The sequence below is a fragment of the Lepeophtheirus salmonis genome, chromosome 1 (assembly GCF_016086655.4).
Source record: "Lepeophtheirus salmonis chromosome 1, UVic_Lsal_1.4, whole genome shotgun sequence".
In the NCBI taxonomy this organism is placed as follows: domain Eukaryota; kingdom Metazoa; phylum Arthropoda; class Copepoda; order Siphonostomatoida; family Caligidae; genus Lepeophtheirus; species Lepeophtheirus salmonis.
The window spans coordinates 39,695,452-39,717,069 of NC_052131.2; the positions used below are offsets into that span (position 1 = coordinate 39,695,452).

The window sequence follows — 21,618 nt, forward strand, 5'->3', positions numbered from 1 at the left end:
AACCTTCCCTTAAGAACCCAGCAATCTCGTCTGATAAGAATAAAACATAGTTTTACATACGAAACTCAAAATTCTAAAAAACTTTTATTTATGTTTAAAGTATGTATCTGTCTTTGTTTTTGAAATAAATACCATTAATAATTGTTTTTCTACGCTGGACGTACATCACACACACATATGAATTATCTTAATACTTTGAAGGATTATTAGTAACACGTCGTTATTTTTAACATCTTTCGCAACCTTTCCCCTAAAAATAAACAGAAGAAAAGATCCAGCATCAGTTGGTAGTCACTAGTTAGTCAATTATTCCCAAATACGGGATTATTATTAAAAAATTGTGGGAAATAGTTCGCAGCTAAAAATTTCTAACTCTAATTCAACCAATCGGCGTTCATAACATTTATTAGGAGAAAAGAAACAGAAAAATCGACAGTTGACATTAAAATTCACTGTATAGCAGTGTGTTAGCGAGGTAATGCCTTGGTAAATTTCAAAATTATATTTGGGGAGCAAGAAATGTAGATTAAATAGGAATACTCTTTTTAATTTATTTATATTGCACCCCCAAACTACATACTGTCACAGCACCTTCCGGAGAATATATTTTTTATTTTGTTCATGCCCCATTATATTGTCAAATTTATATTAAAATTCATGCATCAACACAAAATCCATATGGAGTATTTATACATTTTTAATTTTGCTTCACAAATATATGTAAATGATCCAATATTACATTGACATATTCCAGTGGCTTAATAATATACATATACTTTATATTCAATTTTCTTGGAAGGATTAAGATCCTACCAAAGAATTTTAGCAATAATTTAGAGGCTTCATTGAACTTATTAGACTTTATGTATAGTGCTCCAATATGACCTTTCAAATAGAATCTATATTTCAGGGGTTATAATCCTGTTTTTATGCAACCTTAAATTCGCGTTTGTAGTATGCCCGATAGGGTTTATCAGAATACAGGAGGACCGGATTATGTTGAATCTCAAGGAACCAACAAAATATGTCAGTCATAAAAAAATCTGCATTATGGAATTAATTACATTTGGGACTTTCAAAAATGTCCACAATAAAGGAATATCCGGAAAAAGCGTTGACGTCTTAATGAGACACGGCGCTACTCTAATTTGTAAACAGAAATGAAAGATAATTTATTCAGCTGAAGAATACCAAAGTGATTCAGACTCATTTTGATAACAAAATCCTCCTTGCTTGCTTTTGGTTTGAAAGGGCTGCATTTATGTATTACATTAACCAACTGTTCCTGTCTATGGGAAAGGTTGGAACGCTCAATTGTAAATTGCAAAAAAAGTACATATTTAAGTTCTTTTAAAGTGGCTGGATTATTATTAAAAAGATATAAATTTGTTGACTAAAGATTTGATAAGTCCTATTTAAATCATCTCGGAGTACTAGAGAAAAAATGTTTCTTCAACTCTTTTCGGTCTCCCCTGCTAATTAAGTATTTCTTATTAATATATATTGATTTACCTTAGATCATAATAATCAATGAACTTACATAATTCAAAAAATAAATAAGTTTACGAGGGAATCTAATTTGATTTAACATATTTGATGTATGTGTTAATGATTTTTTTTAAATCACGCTTCTGAATCAAAGTCTTTTTACCGCACTCTTAAAGATTTTTATTTTACTTTACATGTAAGCATTTTAATAATTCATTCATTCTTAGCATATCATCACAATCTTTCTTAGTTATTTGTTTTTTGATGAAAGGGAATGTAATCTATAAGAAAGATTTTCTAAGTTTTGAATTTTGAATAATATTCTACTTAATAAAATGTATAATAGGTCTTGAGACAATGTCTAAGTCTGAACTTTGTTCCGGTTTTGTCTTAAGTAATTTTTTCCTGACCGATATTTTGGACCAGACCGGGATCTCAGACAGTAGACCGAAAGTTAATTTTTTTCAAATCGTGGACCGGTTTTTTTCAATCTCAATCTATGGACCAATTTGTTCCTCATCACTGATTTATTAGTTGGAACAATATAATTTATGGAACACATTTAACTTCATATGTCGTCATTGAAAAAGTCTACAACAATTTTTTAGTAAATTAAATTTAAAATATTTAACTTTTTGGGGAAAAAATCAAATATTTAATTTTTTGGAAAATCTATAGCCATTTTTAAAAAATAAAATTTCTTGAAAAATAATTTTAGAAACCCACAGCGTTTCACGAAAACTTTCTAATGTTAATTTTTTTGCAAAAAAAAAATTCAAAAATACACAATTGTTTGCAAAAAATTAATTTTTTGGGTAAAAAATTTGTTAAATTGAATTCTTTAATTTCAAATATTAAATTTTGTATTAAAACGGAAAAATGGCTTATTTTTTTTTTTTTTTTTTTTGAGGCCTACAGCTCTACCAGCCCACGCCCTGGGAAAATCCCTGTCATAGGCTGATATTCAAAATTTTGAAACAAAAATGATGTTATCAACAATTCATCAATAGAATTGGTCTAGATCGATGTGTTCTTTTGGGACTGCTACGGTTCAAACTTCTTCCAAGAGCCGAATTCGTTTGGTGCATTAAAAATCATAAGGGTTATGGTCCGGTCTAGTATTTTCAGACTGAAAGCTAACTCTAGTGTAAACTATAAAGTTAAATAACTTTGTATATTATATACCTATGTATATATTTTGTATTATGGGTTTAAAGTTCACGGCAAAGTTCTATTTTTGTACATTGGGGGGACGACTATAAAAACATTTTATGGTAGAATTTTTAAAGATGTGGGTCAATTCTTCCTAATATGTAAGGGTCTTTTTGTTTTTTATAATACAGGATCAAAAAGTTTTAATGTGTACATTTAGGGTATGCGTATCAACAACAATAAAAATGTTCAATCAAGTTGATTAACATATTTTCTTAATTTTTTGTGAAGATCAAGTCACTTTTCGTTGTGTGTTGAGGTTTCATAAAAATCTCAACACAAGTCAAGTATCGAGTCTTCAAAATACATTCTAGAGTCTAAGTCAACACTTCTGGCCAAAGCAAGGGTACGCCACATTCTAGGAACATAGATAAAGTGCACACATTAATTTTGCGTCAACTTAATGGAGTTAAAGTATGACTGGTGCCATACCCAATTCATTGACACCAATGTTTGCAACCTTGTAAATAAAACTAGAGAACTCGATTTAGCGAGTTCTCCACATCAGCTAGCAACAAGGTTCTATATACATAATCCATACTTCTTCCTTTACATAAAACCCATGGATATTTTAAAACAATAAATCATTAACTTATGAGCAACCTTGTGGATCTACTTATAGCTTGACTCAAACCAACCTTCTTCTCAGAAGAAAATGCATTAATTAAATGGTTTTATTTTGCAAAAGAGTTTTTTTTATTTACCCGCAATAATTTTTTAGTTCTTCTTACCTTTAAGAAAGATTTAAATAAATAAAGTAATTAAATAATTTATTTATGTACATGCTTATTCATGTTTCTTACGCATTTACAGCGTATGTAAAGTTTGATGTACTGGATATCACGACGATGCATTTTACACATGTAAGGTTAATCCATTGTCTTAAAGAAACGTACATAACTACATAGAACGAGGGTGGTCTGAAAAGTGTCCGACCTCAACGTGAACATGGCAGCACTCATAAATAAAAGCTAGAAAATGTACAAAATTGAGTATCAAATAATATCAGACATATTAAAGTTTGCTGTGTTAAAATTTGAATGTCAATCCAACTAGGAGTAATTGAGCCAAAGACAAAAAGTGTCATCTGAACAATTATTTTGCTTAAAAAAACCCTGAGTACTATTTGGACGGGTTATAGAGACGGGAACATCAATCGGGAGAAGTGTGTAGAGTTATAATTGAGATTTAGTTATTTAAAAAATGTATTTTGTCTTTGTTAGGTCGGAAACTTTTCAGAACACCCTTGTATATACATAAAAGAGACGATAGAGAGTCTATCATTACATATTGGTTAAAGCTATGACTTCTAAGTCAAATCATTGTAGACAATGTGTATACAGGATATAACATATGTTTTCCTTTAATACAAAAATAAACTAAAAGAATTTTTCTGAAAATTCAGTGTGGGTTACATTTGTATTCTTCCACAAGTTATCAACAATTTCTATCTACAAATTATTCTTATGAAACATTTGGAGGCACTTCAAATTTTTCGTCAATTATCTAAACATAATTGTCACAATAAAAAAAGGCAAAATTAATAGATTTTATGGTTGAAAGGACATATCTAAGCAAATAAATAAAGGTTCTAATATTTAGTTAAATTCTTGAATATCTCAAATGATCCCATAAGTTTCTTTTAAATTTTTTTTTTTTACTGATAAAAAGATTAGGCGTCTTTTGGTGGGCTCGGCAATATTCTAAAATTGAAAAAATGGAAAGAAAAAATTAATTTAGAGGACAATTCTTCAAAACTTTTGAATGACGCTTTAATTTTCAAAATTGAGCATATTGTATAAAATAACTATTTGAGAAGAACAAAAAATCTTTCAAAACAAAAACAAAAAACTATGGATATTTTCTTTCCATTATTTCAATGGTAGGAAATTGCAGAGAACGCCAAAAGATGTCGAACCATTTTAGTTGGCAAAAACAAACCAACAACGAAAAATGGCTCATATTGTCAACATACTTTGGGAACTTATGTTCCAACAAAATTATTTGAGAATCGAATTAAAATTAAATTTGAAATAAAATAAAAATACAAGAGTAGTATAAATATTTTAAAAAAATGATTGGGATTTTTTTTTTTTTTCTTGATTTTTGTTCAAGATTGTTTTTATATTGGATGTTAGTCCCCATTTTATCTAGGTATTATACCTCCTTCAAATATCCTCTTCCTTCCTTTTCAATCCCAAGTTATGGGCCATAAATATCTACATACATTCATACCATGTCAATGCCAAATTTTGATTAACTATCTAACCTTTTCCAATCAAAGAATCCTTCATAAGTTATAACTATTCATTCTTAGCTCCTTTTCATATCGTGATCCTTATCCATATACCTCACAGATCCCAATAACTTTGAACTATTGCTGTTATTATTCATTTTTCTTTGGATGGATGGTTTGCTGAAACTACGACTCAAATATGCATCCTTGTTATTTTTAACGCAAGTCTTCAAATAAACCCAAAAGAAGAATGAGATGCACTTTTTGAATGTATGTATATGCGGGGGGGGGGGGGACATTAAAAATTCTAAGAATTTTAAACCACCGACATGAAGTCAACAAAATATTTAATTTTTTATGGGATGGAACGTCGTATATGTACAATATTATACAAAAACATACTCATTTGAGTAGCTTATTTTAAAGAAATACCAAATATGGGCGAATATCTACATATAATAAGATGGACTCAATTACAACAAATGCATTTTGATATTTATTCAAAAATTTATTTTCTTTGTTTGTAAAATATAATTAACCGCTTTGTTGTATGCATTAATTGCATAATTAATTGATGAATTGAGTTGATGAAATATACATATGTATATCAAACTAAGAATAATCAATGGGAAAGTGTTGGGTTTTTTGACAAATCTTTACAATTTATAAAAAAGTTGTTTCTCTCAAAATTGTCAGAGGTAATTTTTTTTGGAAGAAAGAAAACAAATTTAACCGAATATGCTTTATTTTAGGATCGACAAATTAAAAAAAGGTTTTTTTGAAAAATTTGAGTTATAACTTTTTTGGAAAAGAGGATATTTGATCTTATAACTATTTTTTTGGGAAATATATTTAAAAAAAACTTTTTTGGACGGTAAGACATAAGTTCCTATTGTAGAGGAAGGCAAAAGTTCAAATTTCAAGTTTGTGACAAAAATGAAAAAGATAAAAAATCTTTTCGACCAATTTGACAACTAGCTTTGAGTCAAGTTGTAATTAGGGAATTACAGAGCTAAAGGCTTGTAACCGAGCAGGAATTAAGTGTCTCACGATCGGATTTTTATTTTATCACTCAACCTTTCTTCTAGAAAGGGGAAAAATATAGCATCAAAATCAGATGGTGACTAGTCCATCACCGCTGGGGTTATTCTTCATTTAATAGTATTGAAATCCTAACTTCTCAATATGAGTTCATTCCGGTTAAAACAATCAACGTTCAGAACTCTAATAAGGAGCAAGTGGAGTTTTAGAAATATGAACAGTTGACTGAAGAATAGATTGTACATTTTTAAGTTACTGGGATATACTGCGCTCATTATTGGGATTTTAGACTCGACTTATTCTCGTAGTTAAAATTATTAAGCTTTGAATAAGAGCACGTCTTTAACTCAGTAACATAAAAATCTACAAGGTAAGGGGGGAGGCGTCCGCAGGGGAGGACTGGAGGGGTTGTAGCACCCCTCCCCTGCAAAAAAAAATAAGGAATTTTTATTCTTACTAAAAATTTAATATTTGAAAAAAATTTCTGGATTTTTGAAATTTCTTTCAAAAAATTTTATATTTGAATTTTATTTATGAAATTTTTTGCAGAAAATTTCATTTTTTGTGAACAACTCAGAATTTTTGATTTTTTTTTTCCAAAACAAATATTTTTTGAGACTAATTATAGATTTTTGAAAATATAAATATAAGTATAGTATAAGTTTAGAAATAACTTTATATTTGAAATTAATTTTCAGAATTTTTTTCAAAAAATTCTGAAAATTAAGCCTTCCACGAAAAAAAAGAGAATATATAATCCTGCAGACGCCCCTGGGTATTCATTCGTCTACTATGGATTTTTCTGTTTTTTCCCCCAAATTTGTGTTCTGAACGTTGGTCAGTTTAATTCAAATTAGCTCTTGTTAAGATGTAAAAAATTCAATATGAACTATTTTTAAAAAATCAATATTTGGAAACAAAGCTGAAGAACATAGTAGTGACACGTGTCTGTTCGCCTCAAGATATTTCCTTCGGTACGTAAAAATCTTTTTCCCTGCAAGATGTATCTTTTGAGAGAACGCAGATGACACTATTTTATTATTTTTCTCTTGATGTATGCATTTTTTCCTTCCCTTTGCAGAATTCACCTTGTTAATTCAATGAAAAGGTTGAATTTATGAAGGTTGCATATTTATTTATACAGTGTATTCAATGAAACGCCTCTATAGACAAAAAAAGTTACCACATAGCCTAGTTGGTCTTCATTTTCTTACTTGATTTATCCATAGCTTTAGTTGGAAAGAATTTTCTAACAACCAACTCATTTTGATCCTTTATTGTTTTCTTTTTGAGATGATAGGCTTTAATATATAAAAAGATAACGACGTGAGAAGACTAAAAGCTTGAAACTTATAATTAAATATACTTCACTTCAAATAATAATTATTATTTAAACGACTTTCCTTATCTTCCTTATATCAATTGAGGATGACTGAATTATTAGTGATAAAAATAGGTTATATTTTGGGTTTGTTAAAAAAAAGGAAAACAAAAATCCACATGATAATCAGACAATTTGAAGGAGAGCAGCTTAGCCGCAATGACGTTTCATTAGATCAGCTGTGACGAGGGATGAGGAGGGCGGGAGGAAATAAACTAGGACATAGGGAAGAATTACTACCATGTCGATCCTCAATTCTACTCTGAGTCCAACAAGGACATAGAATTATAACTCCTCAACCAACCTTAAAGGCCCCTCTCCCTCTGTATTTCATGAGTACACACGAATGTTCAAGCAGTTTTTGAATTTAATAGAATACAGTAGAAAGTAAAGTTCACTACTTTGGAGTTCCATAATAATGACAATATCTAACGAAAAGAAAATGTATTCTTCAGATGACCAATTTCAAAAAAGGGGCGAGCTAAAAAATATAACAGATTTTCTCAACTATGAATTATAATTCAGAGTTCATGCTAAGCACTCGTACTTAATTCTTATTAAACTGCGACTTTAGACTCGAATCGGACTCGCAACTCAACTAGGACTGGTAATAAATTACTTGTAAATTGGAATTTTTTTTTGTAAAAAGAAGGATGGCCCAAAGTCCACATAAGACTCAGGATGAGTCTTTTCTTAAAATGAGATTCCACATTTGTACCACAGACTGTACCCATTTTGTCCCGAATTCCCATCCTATCCCGTATCAAGCCTACTAATGAATAGATCTACTGGGTATATGTTTACTTATTTTCGGATACAACCGAAAGTTTTTTCATTGTATGTTACATAGCCCGACATTATTTGTAATATCATTCATTATAGATAAATCCTTCGGGAGATAATCGTGTGTTGTTTTTCATGAATATTTATGATCTGTTTTATTATTACATATTTTAAATATATATGTACGTTTATGTATAAAGTCAACATGGAGCTTTATAAATACCTTTATAGGTGTACAGTACTGTGTGTATACTTATGAGGCGCATATATATGTAGTTCCAACCTTTCAATTAAGGTAGTTCTTTGTACTTAAACAATATATTAATACCACACACTATTTGAGAACTTGGTAAAGACATGATATTTGCATTTATTGCAGTATAATATATAACCTTCTCAAAAGGGATGTGTCTTTGAAGTGAAAATATACAAGTCACTGTACGTTCTACATAAATAAATATTTTGTCAAAAATAGACGAAATGACAATAGAAAAGGGTTGGTTTCTTTCTAAATAGTAGGTACATATTATGGAAAAATCATGAGTCCTAGAGTGACGTTATTATAGGAATAAATCATCTGCAAGGTGACATACATCGTATATTGAGATAAACAAGACCAATTATAGAAGTTCATATTTGTATTTACTATGACAGAAGAGTTCAGTCAGAATAATTTGTACCATCAGAGAGTAGCCATTACCATGCCATCCAGGCCCGTGAATACAAGGGGATATGATCAGGACTGCCAGTGTTTAGGGTTCCTCCCCAGATCTTGGTTTTTACATATTATCTCGTGTTCTTGGGTTTTAGTTTAGAAACTGTGTTTTGGGGTTTTCCATATTTAAGCTAATAAAGAACAATTACAAAATTGTTTATTTACTTATTTGATTCAAGCCTATATACTAGTGGATACAGTCTTTTGCTTTACAAAACGAATATATTAACTCATTACGGTGTTAACATAATTTTCAAAACGTTAAACAATTATAGAACTAAACCTACATTACAGTTTTTGCAGTGTATTTGTTGTAAAAAGATAAACAAGCCAAATATTGAATTTCAGTCAAAGTATTTCAGACCACATGGCTTCTATATGATGATAACATCGGCGTACAAAAAAATTTCAGACTATCAGAAATTGATTTGAATGATCAAAGCAACCATAAAGTAAAGAATGAAGTTTATATTAGAGGAAATGCAACATCACATTCGATGAATAAAACTTTTGATGAAATTAACGCTATAAAATTTAAACAGGATTGTTTAAAGTTGTTAGTAGATCTACCTATGCAATCAAATATAGAATATATTTGATTTTGATAGAAATGGGATAATTGCAAAGCTAGGGTTACTAGATCCTAAAGTATTCCAAAACTTCAGTATTTCAGCACCATAAACCAATGGAAAAAATGCACCGAAACATATAGAAAACTATCTTGATGATTAATCTGCTTTATTTGTAGCCGACCATTAGTAAATTTATACAGAAATTTCTAGAATAAAAATAAGAAAATAAATCATAATTTACTTATTCTTAAAGCCTCGAATTTTAAAAAGCTACGTTCGGTATTTTTTTGAAAAGATTACTGGTGCCCCTGGGTGTTGGGTGCAACACAACCCTTAACTAAAATTTAGTTTTCGAAATACAACAACAATGACAAGTTGCAAGATTACTGATTAAGTTTTCATCATTACATGACATAATTATTATGAAAATGCCCCCCCCCCCTCTTGAGATAGTTCTGGTTATAGCTCTAAAGCAAAGTATGTTTTTAGTTGTCCCGTTTTTTTGGGGAATTGGTAATCTGAAGAATGAATTTACTTTTCTTCAGCTGTTGTCATTATTATTTAACTTAGTAGTTAACTTCTTTTAATACATCATTCAATTATATTCAAAACCTGATTGAACATTCGTGTGTGCTCATAAAAGACGAAGAGTAACCCTGAGGATTTGTTGCAGAGTTATATTGTGGAGTTTTTGGTGGACTCAGAGTAGAAATGAGGATCAACATCCGAGTAATTCTTGCCAAAGTCTTTGTTTATTTCCTTCTCCCTTGTCAAAGTCGATCGTAGCAGATCTTCTCAAAAAAAAAAAAAAAAAACAAATTATCAGGGCTTCCATGTTGATTGTGGATTTCTTTTTCTTTTTAACATCCCCAAAATACAAACGATTTGCATAATTTCTATTGGAGCAATATTCAAGTTCTTGGCAGACAAAAAAAGCGAGGACCACTACATTGTACAAATATTGATCACGTGGTCTTTGTTTCACAATTTATTTGGTGCCCTATACTCGCATACATCACCTCCATTTCCACATTTCTTCTTCTTTTGTTGGTTTTAGATTTACAATTCTTTTTCCTGGTTTGATACTCCCCTTGAATAAATCTCACGTCTCCCAAAGGATCTGCATCTCCCAATTTAAATACCGTTGATAAAAACGATGAATTGATCCTTTCCCAACCTTAAATAATGATGAAATCATAAATAAAAAAAGAAGAAGACACATAGGTATTTGTTGATCATTGATATTATAGCTCTATATGTATTATGTACAATATATATACGATTATTTAATCAATTCAATAGTAATAAATCTTTGAGGCATGTTTGAATTTGCTACCGCTTTGAAGGTCTTAGATTTTTTTCATATAAAGACATATTATCTACTTATACATACCAACAGCATATTTTTAAGGATGTATTTTTTTCCTATCCCAGTCATGAAACAAGTTAATTAAAAATCGATATATGTCACGGAGTTCCCACAGCGGTTGGGGAGTTTCTAGCTCCCCCAAAAAAAAAAAAAAAAAAAAAAATCCATGAATTTTGCGTAAAAATATAGATAACAATTTTTTTAAGGATTTATTTTCCTAAAAAATGATCATTTGGGGACACTCCTGTACCTTGCTTATACAAAAATACTCTATCTTTTTGTTGTCAACTGTCAATTCCCTTGTTTCACTTGATACGTCATGCCTGTGTCATATATGTATATATATTTAGATAAATAAACTAAGTAATTAGTTATAATACTTACACAAATTAGTTGTTGTATATTGATATGCATATACATATGAAGTGTTTTTCAAAAACTAAGGTGACTTTTCAAATTTTGCGGGCAAATTACTTTTGGTGTGATTAATTTTTTTATGTTATTACAATATTGACACTGATCAATAAATACTAGTGCTGTATAGTTCCTACGACAGATTTCCTTATCAGCCCCCCCCCCCTCATCTCTTTTTTTATCGGTCCGATATTTTTAACCATACTACAATACCAAGGACCGATTAGTTGGTCTTCAGTATTACGGTCCCAGCTAGCTTTTTATTTTCTTCACTCCTCCTAGGAAGAAAATAATAAATGATTACTAGAACGTATAATGAGAAGTTCTAGCCACACACCTCCTACCTTAAACTTCTGGTATCTTGTATTTTTAAAAGAGGTTATGAGGTAACTTTAACAATTGAAATGATATAGTTATTAGTTGTTGCAATTGCCATAAAAGACCGATAAGGACCAGAACTGGGATTGCCAAATTTATTAGGATCGGATGATTTGACTGCACTCTTTTTAGTTTTTTAGACCGATCCAGGACTACTAGAATATCATACGTTCTAGCCACATACATCTTACTTTAAACTTGAGGTATATTATCTCATTAAAAGAGGTTATGCTGAACAGCTAAAAGACTGCAGTTACTAACTACGTCACTTCAGCTGTTGCAGTTATAAAAACCCGATAAGGACCGATTCTCGGACAGAATAACTTTATTTAGACTGAATGGATAGGACTGCAGTCTTTTTAGTTAGACCCATCTACACTAATAAAATCAAATTAAAATAATATTTTATGAAATGAGGATGGACCAGAGATTCTACTAATCTGAAGATAATAATTTAATGAATTTGAATTCCGGGAATGAAGTGAAATGAGAAGAGTAATAAAACGATATCCTCGGTATATGTAGGTCTATATATTTACATATGTAAATATATTAACTACGTTAATACTTTATCAAATTACAGGAGCAAATATTTTACATGAAGAATAAAAATAATCATGTGTAATTACATGTAATTGCAAACTACTTTAAAATGATTCTGCAACTACCTCACATATATGTATACAAATCCAACACCAAAAAATCATGAAGAAGCCTTGGGCTCTCTCTTTCTCCCTCGGTATTATTATTTTTACCTCCTCCCTTGCTGTTATCAAGTGCTAACTTATCCTTGATTTGTGGAATTTAAAAAGATTGTCTATTTAGTATCACAATGAAGGGCTGTGAATGTGTATGTATTTTGAACGTCATGTCACGATGAGACAACTTCATATCCCTATATTTTGAAAATAATTTTTTTAATTTGTCAAAGAAGAGTTTCCTGGAAATATAAAATAGTAATATGTATGCAATAAAAATTTTAATTTTTTCGGATAGGAAAAATGGTTATTTGATATGTATTCAAATAAAACTTTTTCGTGATTTATTTTCAAAGACAAACAAAAGTATACAAGTAGCACAAATAAACAAATTATATTCATATAGATACATTACATATTAGATAATTGTTAATACAAAAATAAAACTTTTGTAGGGCCAACTATTCATGGCCAAGTTTGAGTAAAACTAAGAGATCCATAGCACCAAAGAGGAGACAAAACAAAGTATGATGACGCTTTGAATTTAAAAAAATAATTATTAAAAATAACTTTAGGACATGTCCTGGCCAAGAAACAATGGTTTTTTTTTTTTTTTTTTTGAGGGATAAAAATATATTTTATTATTCTAAATCTTAGGCACATTCTCCATCACGAAGAATTACGTCGTCGATGGCTAAATAAGTAGAGGTTAGGCCAAATCCATTGGCCTTAAACGTGATAATGAAGAAATTTAAGATTTTTCTAAAGGTTATTTGAGCACGGATCCATCGACTAGATGTGGAATTTCGTACAATAGACACAACTCCAGGACGACTTTTATAAGGCCATGCAAGGACTTTCAATGGAAGACTATTAGCACCTGAAATGGTTGTTTATATACGGATTAGTTACTTATATGCATTAGATATTACCGTTTGTCTCGCCTCACCTTTTTTCTTGTATCTAAATGATAAACAGGCTACACCTCCTCGAGGTGGCTGAATGATTCTATCAAAGTAGAGCTCTGTTTTTTCCCCTTCTGAGAGTTTGACTTCGTAGAAGGAATCTGTGGGCTCCCCTTGAGCGTTTGCTAGGGTTGTCAAGAGCCATTCCTTTCCGGAGAATTTGGTATCACAAGGAGTTGATTCCAGAGATACATTGCGAACAAAGTTGCAAGAGAATAATTCTCGAGCATGAGCCTCTGTTTCACAGGATTCCTTTTCTTCTTCACTTCCAGACAATTGATTGTTTGATAGGAACTGCTGAGGAGTTGTCTCACGTTTGACAGTGGAGCTCTCTGCTTTCTTGGTTGTTGTGGTGGATGGAGTTGTTGATGGTCTTCTTCTCTTTGTGGTGGATTTTGTGGTAGTAGTCGTCGTCGTGGTTCTTGTTGTGGCTTTTGAAGTCGTAGTAGTGGGTCTTCTTGTAGTCGTTGTAGTAGTTATCGTTGTTGTGGTAGTTGTTGTCGATGTGGTAGTTGTAGTTGTTGTGGTAGTTGTCGTTGTCGTAGGTAGTTTAAACTTCTTTGTGGTTGTATCAATACTATTTGTAAGCAATGTGGAGTTCCTTGCACTATTAGATTCTGCAATGACCGACAACATGAATTTAACCATGTGTAGTATGTTCATTTGTAAGTGTACAATGTACATATGTAGAATACTTACGACATAGTCCAGGATACTTTGTTGAGCAGACGCTGTCCTTACACTCGGAACAAGGTGAACCAATCGTATAGGCAGATCCTCCAATAAGATTACCAGAAGGACCATAATTACAGGTGTAGAGTTTTGTATACCATTTACCAGAGAGGTACTCACTCTTTCCACACCCAATTTTATTCGTAGAGGACCAAATCATGGCAGAGTAGTGACCAATGTCAGCTGAAAATCTGATTATAGAAATTTTTTATAAGTTAACACATAGGTAGATATGTAATCAAGGAGGAGATCAAGAAAGAGTAAGGGTATGGCACTACATACATACGTTTAAAAAAATGATTAATTTCAAAAACATAAACGTGCATCCTCACCTAATAAAATTAATCAATCTACGCACCCACATTTTGCCCCAAGACAAAAAAATGTTATGTATGTATGTATAAATAAAGGATTCAGTTCTGCATTCATCCTGGACAGAACTAGCTGTCTCTAAGGACACGTCCATTTTGTATTTATTTATAAAAGAAAATACGTGTACATTAAAGTTATTACCGAAAGGGCTTAACATCATTCCTTGAGAAAAGTGTAACTTCATCAAACCACTTCTGTATTCCTAAACTCCAATCTGTTTTAGGACTCCTCAAAGTTTGCCGACTGATGTATAGATTCTGTCCAACACCAAATCTCTCTAGATAAATCATAATGTTATTAATAAAATATTATCATGAAATATGATAAACCCTATAATAGAGAACGCACCAACTTTTCGACAATTGTTGCAATCGTGTGCAAAGGTACACTGATCTGCGTGTTTCTGTGCCACAAAGGCCAACTCCTCATCCCATTCCTATGGTGTGAAAGTAAAGTTAAACAAACATGTATTATGTATTATTCTGAAAAGCTGTAAATAGTCATATTTACAACCACTTAGTATCATTACTAACACGATCATTTGAATGGCCGGAGTCATTTTATGAACAAAAAAAAAGGGTAAATTATTAAGTTCTTTAATGGAGAAGTCATGTTTTCTATGTACTATGAATGGAGATAATGACTCACAAGATAGAAAGAATGAAGGGATTCAAACAAGAGCTTTAAAAAACCTGCTGCAATTGGTTAGTATGTGACCTCCAAAGATGTATCAAAAGATTTTTCAATGAGAAATACCCATATGTTTATGATGATATGAGAGGGTAGCAGATTAATTAAATTAGCGAGAGAGAGAGAGAGAAAGGTCATAAATATGAAAAACTTAAGAAATATTTTATCGCAAAAAAGAGTCCATGAAGTAATAGCCTTACTATTTGAGAATTCAATTATCAGTAGAACGATAATAATAAAAGCAAAAATACAAATACTAACCACATCTGCAAATATTGTGTAAAGATCCTATCAATAAATAAAAAGACTTTATTGGGTCATAAACTTTTTTTTCTTCTCTCACATAGAGGACAAGTTGTGAGTAACATTAAGAGTTTGACGACTTAAGCAAATCAATAAGGGGGGGGGGGCAGTGATAATAGCAACACTTTTTGTCTTTGGCTCAATTAGCCCGAAGCTTAGACTAGCCCAATTTGAACACAAATACCTACATACGTATGTTTGCTATTGATTGAATACATTTGAAGTTTATACCAGTCAATATTTTTTTCCCAGTGTTACAACTGTCTTCACAGTCAGGAACGGTTGCAAAAGTTTAAAAAATATAAAATTTGAATAAGAAATTCAGAATTAGACAAAAGGATATTTTTTGATGAACAAATAACTAAACCTTAACAAGTGTGCAAATATAGAATTTCAATGTATTATAGCTGATAACAATGATACATATTATCAGGGGTGTCCGCAAAATTATTTATATATATATATGTTGTTTCCCCGGCTTAGTTTTTGAAACTTCTTTGAAAACAAATTTGAAAAATTAAATGTTTTGGAAAAAAATTTCTAAAATTAAATTATTTAGAATTAAAAAAAAAAAAAAAACAGCTCTTAAAAAAACTACATCGACTAATGGCAAAACAATCAATAATTCAAACGATGCATCTTAGAGGAACAACAATGAAGAACTACACATATTACTACAAAAATAATTATTCTCAAAAATCTACTTTTAACCTACAAAGTGTTTTTTTCTAGTGATCAGGGATTTACATTAATCGATTTCCGACCGATCAGGACGGGTAAATTGTTCTACCGACAGATTAATACAGTGTTTATGCTGTCCGAACGGATAATTGGTCCCAATTCATGCAAACTAGGTTCGTTTGACATATGAGACAGTTGTGTTATTCTCAAATATGGAAAAATAGTCTTAATCATCGTGAGTGTAAATCCAACTGAAAAGTATATATTGGTAACTTTGATAAACAACATATCTACCGAAAAAGGTCACTAAATAAAGTATCGTCTGCTCCTTACTCCCTAATAGGTTTGAATTTTCAAAATCAGAGAAATAATTAATATTAAGAGCACTAATATCTTGTAGGTTACCAGCACATACTTTTTTAAGTGTATACACACGGGAATTTAGAATTTTTGACACAAAATGTATGCAATTTTGGCTATACAATTTGCTACTTTTTTTAACTTTCCTAATATTTGGATCCCCTACTACAAAAGGATCCAAAAATTTGTAGAAAAACCAATATTACTTTTTCACAATATAAATTGTCACACTCTTATTTTTATGAACCAAAATAATCCCCTTAGTTATAAAATTTTCTGAACTTGAAACTTGCTTTTGCAACAACAAACGTAAAAAAAATATTTTTGTAGGTTAATGGTGAATGTACCTTTTTTACTGGAGGCCTTAACATACATAAACACTTTAAAAGCAAAACCGTCAGTTAAGATGTAAATTTTACTCAATGAATTGGAATGGATGGCCAGATTTTTCATACTTGATTCATAGAGTAAAAAACAAACAAATGAATAGTCAAAGGTCAAATAGGAGCCACCTTCAAGGTCTCAAATATATATGTAATCTGTACAATACATGGAAAGCATAGATTGAAAAGTAATTAGACATGATGGGGTATGTATTGATGAATTGAAATTTCCATCGTATCAACAATAACAAAAATCCAAGAATTACTCCATCGATGCTCGTAAATTGTACCTAATATTAAAACCAAGAAAAAATCAGAGAGAAAGCTGAGACACAAAGGTTAATATATTTGATATTGAAAGAAGAAACAAGATTTTTTTAGTAAAATATAAGGCTTGCAAATGTCAAAGGGTATCAGGGCATACTTGACCAACTAAAAAAATATTTGGGTTGATGTATTAATTCATTATATAGGAAATAACATATAACCAGGGAAATTTCCTCATCATAAGGAATATAAAAGGATTGATAATTATAACAACTAATTCCTCCCAGGTCTGACATAAATAGGAATAAATCGTCATGGAATAGGAAATCAATTGCGTATTTGATATTTAATTATATATATAGTGACTCCAATCCGAAATAGAATTGGGAATTGAAAAAAATATCAATAACAAAAAACGTCTCAGGAGGTTTGCTTAAGTTTTTTCCCCCCTGATTAAAGGAGAAGACACGCACAAAATGTGATACAATTTAATGATTTTTAGAAAGGGAAATTCAAGGCTCAACACATTATTGTTCCATCACTTTCAAAATCAATGTCCGTATGAAGTTTATACTTAACAATAGTATTCATCAATAAAGACAATATATGAAGAAAAGAAAAAACAATGCAGAAAAATATTGCTAATCATGATACCAATTATGAAGAACCTGCGAACAACTTGCGGCTATACTTTATATTATAAATAAATACTTACTAGCTCCATCATGTCTGATGAAGAGGGCTGTGGACCGGGTTTTCCACGCTTCTCTTGTCCATTTGCAACCAAGGCTCTTAACTTATTATGAGCGTGAAGGATTTCACGGATTTCATTTTCATCAAGGCCACTATTGATTACCTTGCCACATTTTTTTCCAAATCCCTTTTTAATTAAAAAAAAAAAAAAAATAGCAAAATAATAATTTCGAAAAGTTATTGTTTAGAGTAAAAATATATAAAAACCCATATCAGATTTTAAGAAAGAATGCTTTAAACATAAATTTATGTACTAGGAATATATGTATATATAAATATATTTGAAAGAAACTTCTTCAATGTTCCATCCCCACCAATATTTGAATAAGAGTGGTAGAAAATAGTATACAAGATCAAATCCAATTTCGAGTAATCTCTAATCTAAATATATAACTAATTCCACATTAATTTTGCAAAGCCCTGCGGTTTTCTCTCCGTCTACCATTTTGTTTTTTAAATAAGGAAAATAAATGAATAAGAGTAGTAATTTGTTTGCTGTACTAATCTTGATAATTATAGCCAATTAACAACTCAATGCGCAAGGTTGTCTATATACACAAAGATACTTAAATGTAATAGAGATATCATCTCATCCCAATCAATGTCGTATATTTCATTCATCAGAGTTTTCAATGAAATAATTATAGAGTTTGTTTATTCTTTAACAAAAAGGTTTCACCGCAAATAAAGATTGTAGGTAATAATTGATATATGTAGATATATCGGAAAATGACAAAGAGAAGTTATATATATAGAACATTCACGACCAGGATAATTTAAAAAAAGGTGTATAAATAGATAGATAAACACAAATGTTTCTTTAAAAACAAAGATATTTTCAGTTCCTTACTGCACATTACCACTATCGTCTAATCATGGAAGTAAGTAATGTGTTGAAAAAGTACAAAAAGAAGAAGACATTTATCGTTATATGTATTCCTCAAGGCTTTTTAATTAATGTATTTCATCTTACCTTAGCTCTGCAGGCAGTATGTCTTCGTGTGAATGAGCAATAGTCAGAGTTCTCTGCAGAAACTAAATCTATAAGTAATGGCACTAGGAGTAGCAACATTTGTTTCGTGACCATCATCCTGGAATATCAAGTAAATAAACACGTTAAATCACAAAATAATATTATAACTTATCTAGTTGGTATTATATAAAATCAACAAAACAAAACAATGCAAAAATTGTTGAGAGGGAAAGAAGGACTAATTGTTAATATAATTTGAAGAAGAAATTACTATGGCAAATTCTTCTCTTTAGACCTTGACCCGAAGGATCTCTGTACACCATAATTCTTTGACTACAAAGTCAAGATGCATCCACACACTTAATGACACATCATTACTTTTCAAAAATGACATAATCCAGACCGGAACTCCCAATGCAATTGAGTGATGGGTTCAATTTTTCTTTAAAAATAAAATTGAAGGGTCTTTGACACTCACATCAGTCATTATATACATATAGGTATAATTATTCACAACAATTTAAACAACTCAAGGATCCTTAATGTATATGTGGAAAAATAATCAAAAGACACAACGTAACTTGTAAAAGCACACATTTTATTGGAAGCTTCATTTTGCAAATACATATACTATATGCAACTCAGAGTAAACGAGAACAAAATGTAAAAAAAAAAAATCAGCTATGCAAAAAAATACTTTGTGATTGACTTCACTCGATTCATAAATCATTTGGTAAAAAAATGCAGTTCTAATTCTCTCAATAAACACTAAGTGCAGTCTCATTTAATAGTTAGTAAGTGGCTCCGGCATATGTTACAATACGCAAGAAATAAGGACTTTGAATATTCGTTTTCTTATGAGTGGAATGATGATGGTACTATAACAAAATGATCAAGTCTGTTTTCTAAATATTATAATACCATTACATACTTGTTTATATTACAATTTGGATGCCTAATTCTTAAATCCCAAGGTCTTGGCTCTCAATTATTCTCGAGTAATTTATTTAATTTGTTCATATATAAATTGTGTACTCTATAATGTTACTTATAATACTATAAATCTACGCAGACATATTTTGTACATGGATCAATCATTCAATAGTGATATTGAAATACAGCAGAACTTATATTAAGTGGTCAGGCCAGAGAAACGGAAAAAGCAACCTCTTAGTATATCTGACCTCTTAAACCCTATTGTGTAGCCATTCTACATTTAAAAAATCGACATGGACGCTTGATGTAGTCCAATGTTTAAAGCGGAGCTTGTTAGTTAAGGTTTAACTGTATTTAGACGTTGTTTGAACCTTTGTCTCACAAATATATTTCTTGAAATCTATAAATTATCAATACACTTCTTTGTTCCAATAATAAATTTAATAGTATTGACTATTATTAATCAGATCTATGACCAACACTGAATTTTGTCACTTTATGTGTATTTATATATACGTAAAAAAGAAAATATTTTGGAGTCCCAAATCTCCAGATAATCCCTTATTCCTACATTAAATAATTATTTCACAATAATACATTGATATTATCACAAATGGCATAAATTCCTTTAAGATTTTATACATAAAAATAATTTAATAATACAAAATATTTCTCACATACTCCGTTCGATGGTTTGGCTCTTTCTTTAACTTTATTTGGTTATGAACTAGCAATTGATTAATAGGTATACATATATAAAGTTATCTGATAAATAATGGATTTGTCTGTTCTCCTCCACTTCTATATTATAGGGGCTCTTGAAGTTAACTGAAGTAACCAAAAAAAATACAACATTTTTCTGTCAAAAAAAAAAAAAAAAAAGAAGAAAAAGAAGAAGAATACAAGAGAGAAGTAAAAACCCCTTCTTAATGTAGTTGTATTTCTCAACGCCGCAGACGCTTCGTTATTATTCTTATTATTAACGTAAAACATTTTCGTTACATTATTTGTAATAAGTATTCAAATACGATAAAAATATTAAGTGGATTAATTTTTGAACTTTGCTAAAGAGCACATTAATAATAAATTAAATTAAATTTATTTATTAGATGGAAGAATGATCGATTCTACAACGTGATTATTTTATGAATACACATATTATTTAGGTTGTCCCAAATCTAGTTAATAGTATTAATATAAGCTAAAACTCTTTGAATTTATTGGTAATCGTAAGACAATGTAGATGACGTAATTTGGTCATTTAATCGTTTTTGATCGATAATTGATCATTTAATAAATTACATTTTACAGGCTAGCTACTTTCATTTGGACTAGCACATAATTATTTGTGTGATACTTTCCGATTAGGATTTAAGGCATGTTCTTGTATGGTTTTGACACTTTTTAGTTTATTAATTACTAAAAGACTCTTGATCTATTACTCGTGTACTTGGGATTTATCTACATATAGCCACAGACTTAAACTACTAATGGGTTATTTATTACCTATTTTGAACTTTGTAAGTTGATTTCTTAGTTGGAATTTGACAACACTTTTTTTTGTGTAGCTTCCTAAAGCTAGTAGTTTCGTAAGATATCAAAATTTCATATTTCTAGCTCTAACCATCCATGAAGTATTTGCAACAAACCCAAGAACTACCACGGGGTCATTTTTGGGCCGCCCTATACTATAGAACAATATTTTATAATAAAATTGGAATATTTATAGAGGAAATTTCAAATATGAGTATCTTTTATGCAAAACAATTGAAATGACAACAATTGCAAGTGATGTCTTAAACACAGTTGGTTCATTTCTGCAAATTCATAAAATTCCTTGCGGAAATGTTTGTGGCGGTTGCACGTCTGGATTTCTACGTTTAGTAATTAATGTATGACCGAAAGCCATCCGAACT

General features: G+C 30.5%; 1 protein-coding gene across 2 annotated transcripts; it reads right to left on the reverse strand.

Moving 5' to 3' along the window:
• Nucleotides 1–12,617: 12,617 nt before the first annotated feature.
• Nucleotides 12,618–20,563, reverse strand: LOC121128119 (uncharacterized). 2 transcript variants are annotated; one of them, XM_040723698.2, is made up of 8 exons: nt 20,384–20,563; nt 18,767–18,884; nt 17,756–17,920; nt 14,705–14,792; nt 14,498–14,633; nt 13,952–14,175; nt 13,237–13,869; nt 12,618–13,167 (listed from the first exon to the last, which is right to left on the reverse strand). In XM_040723698.2, exons 2-8 carry the CDS (start codon nt 18,881–18,883, stop codon nt 12,941–12,943), a joined length of 1,590 nt encoding a protein of 529 aa, XP_040579632.1. In that variant the 5' UTR covers nt 18,884; nt 20,384–20,563; the 3' UTR covers nt 12,618–12,940. The 2 variants fall into 2 exon arrangements, with proteins under 2 accessions (XP_040579632.1, XP_040579625.1); XM_040723691.2 differs by having other exon boundaries at nt 20,380–20,532.
• Nucleotides 20,564–21,618: the final 1,055 nt, after the last annotated feature.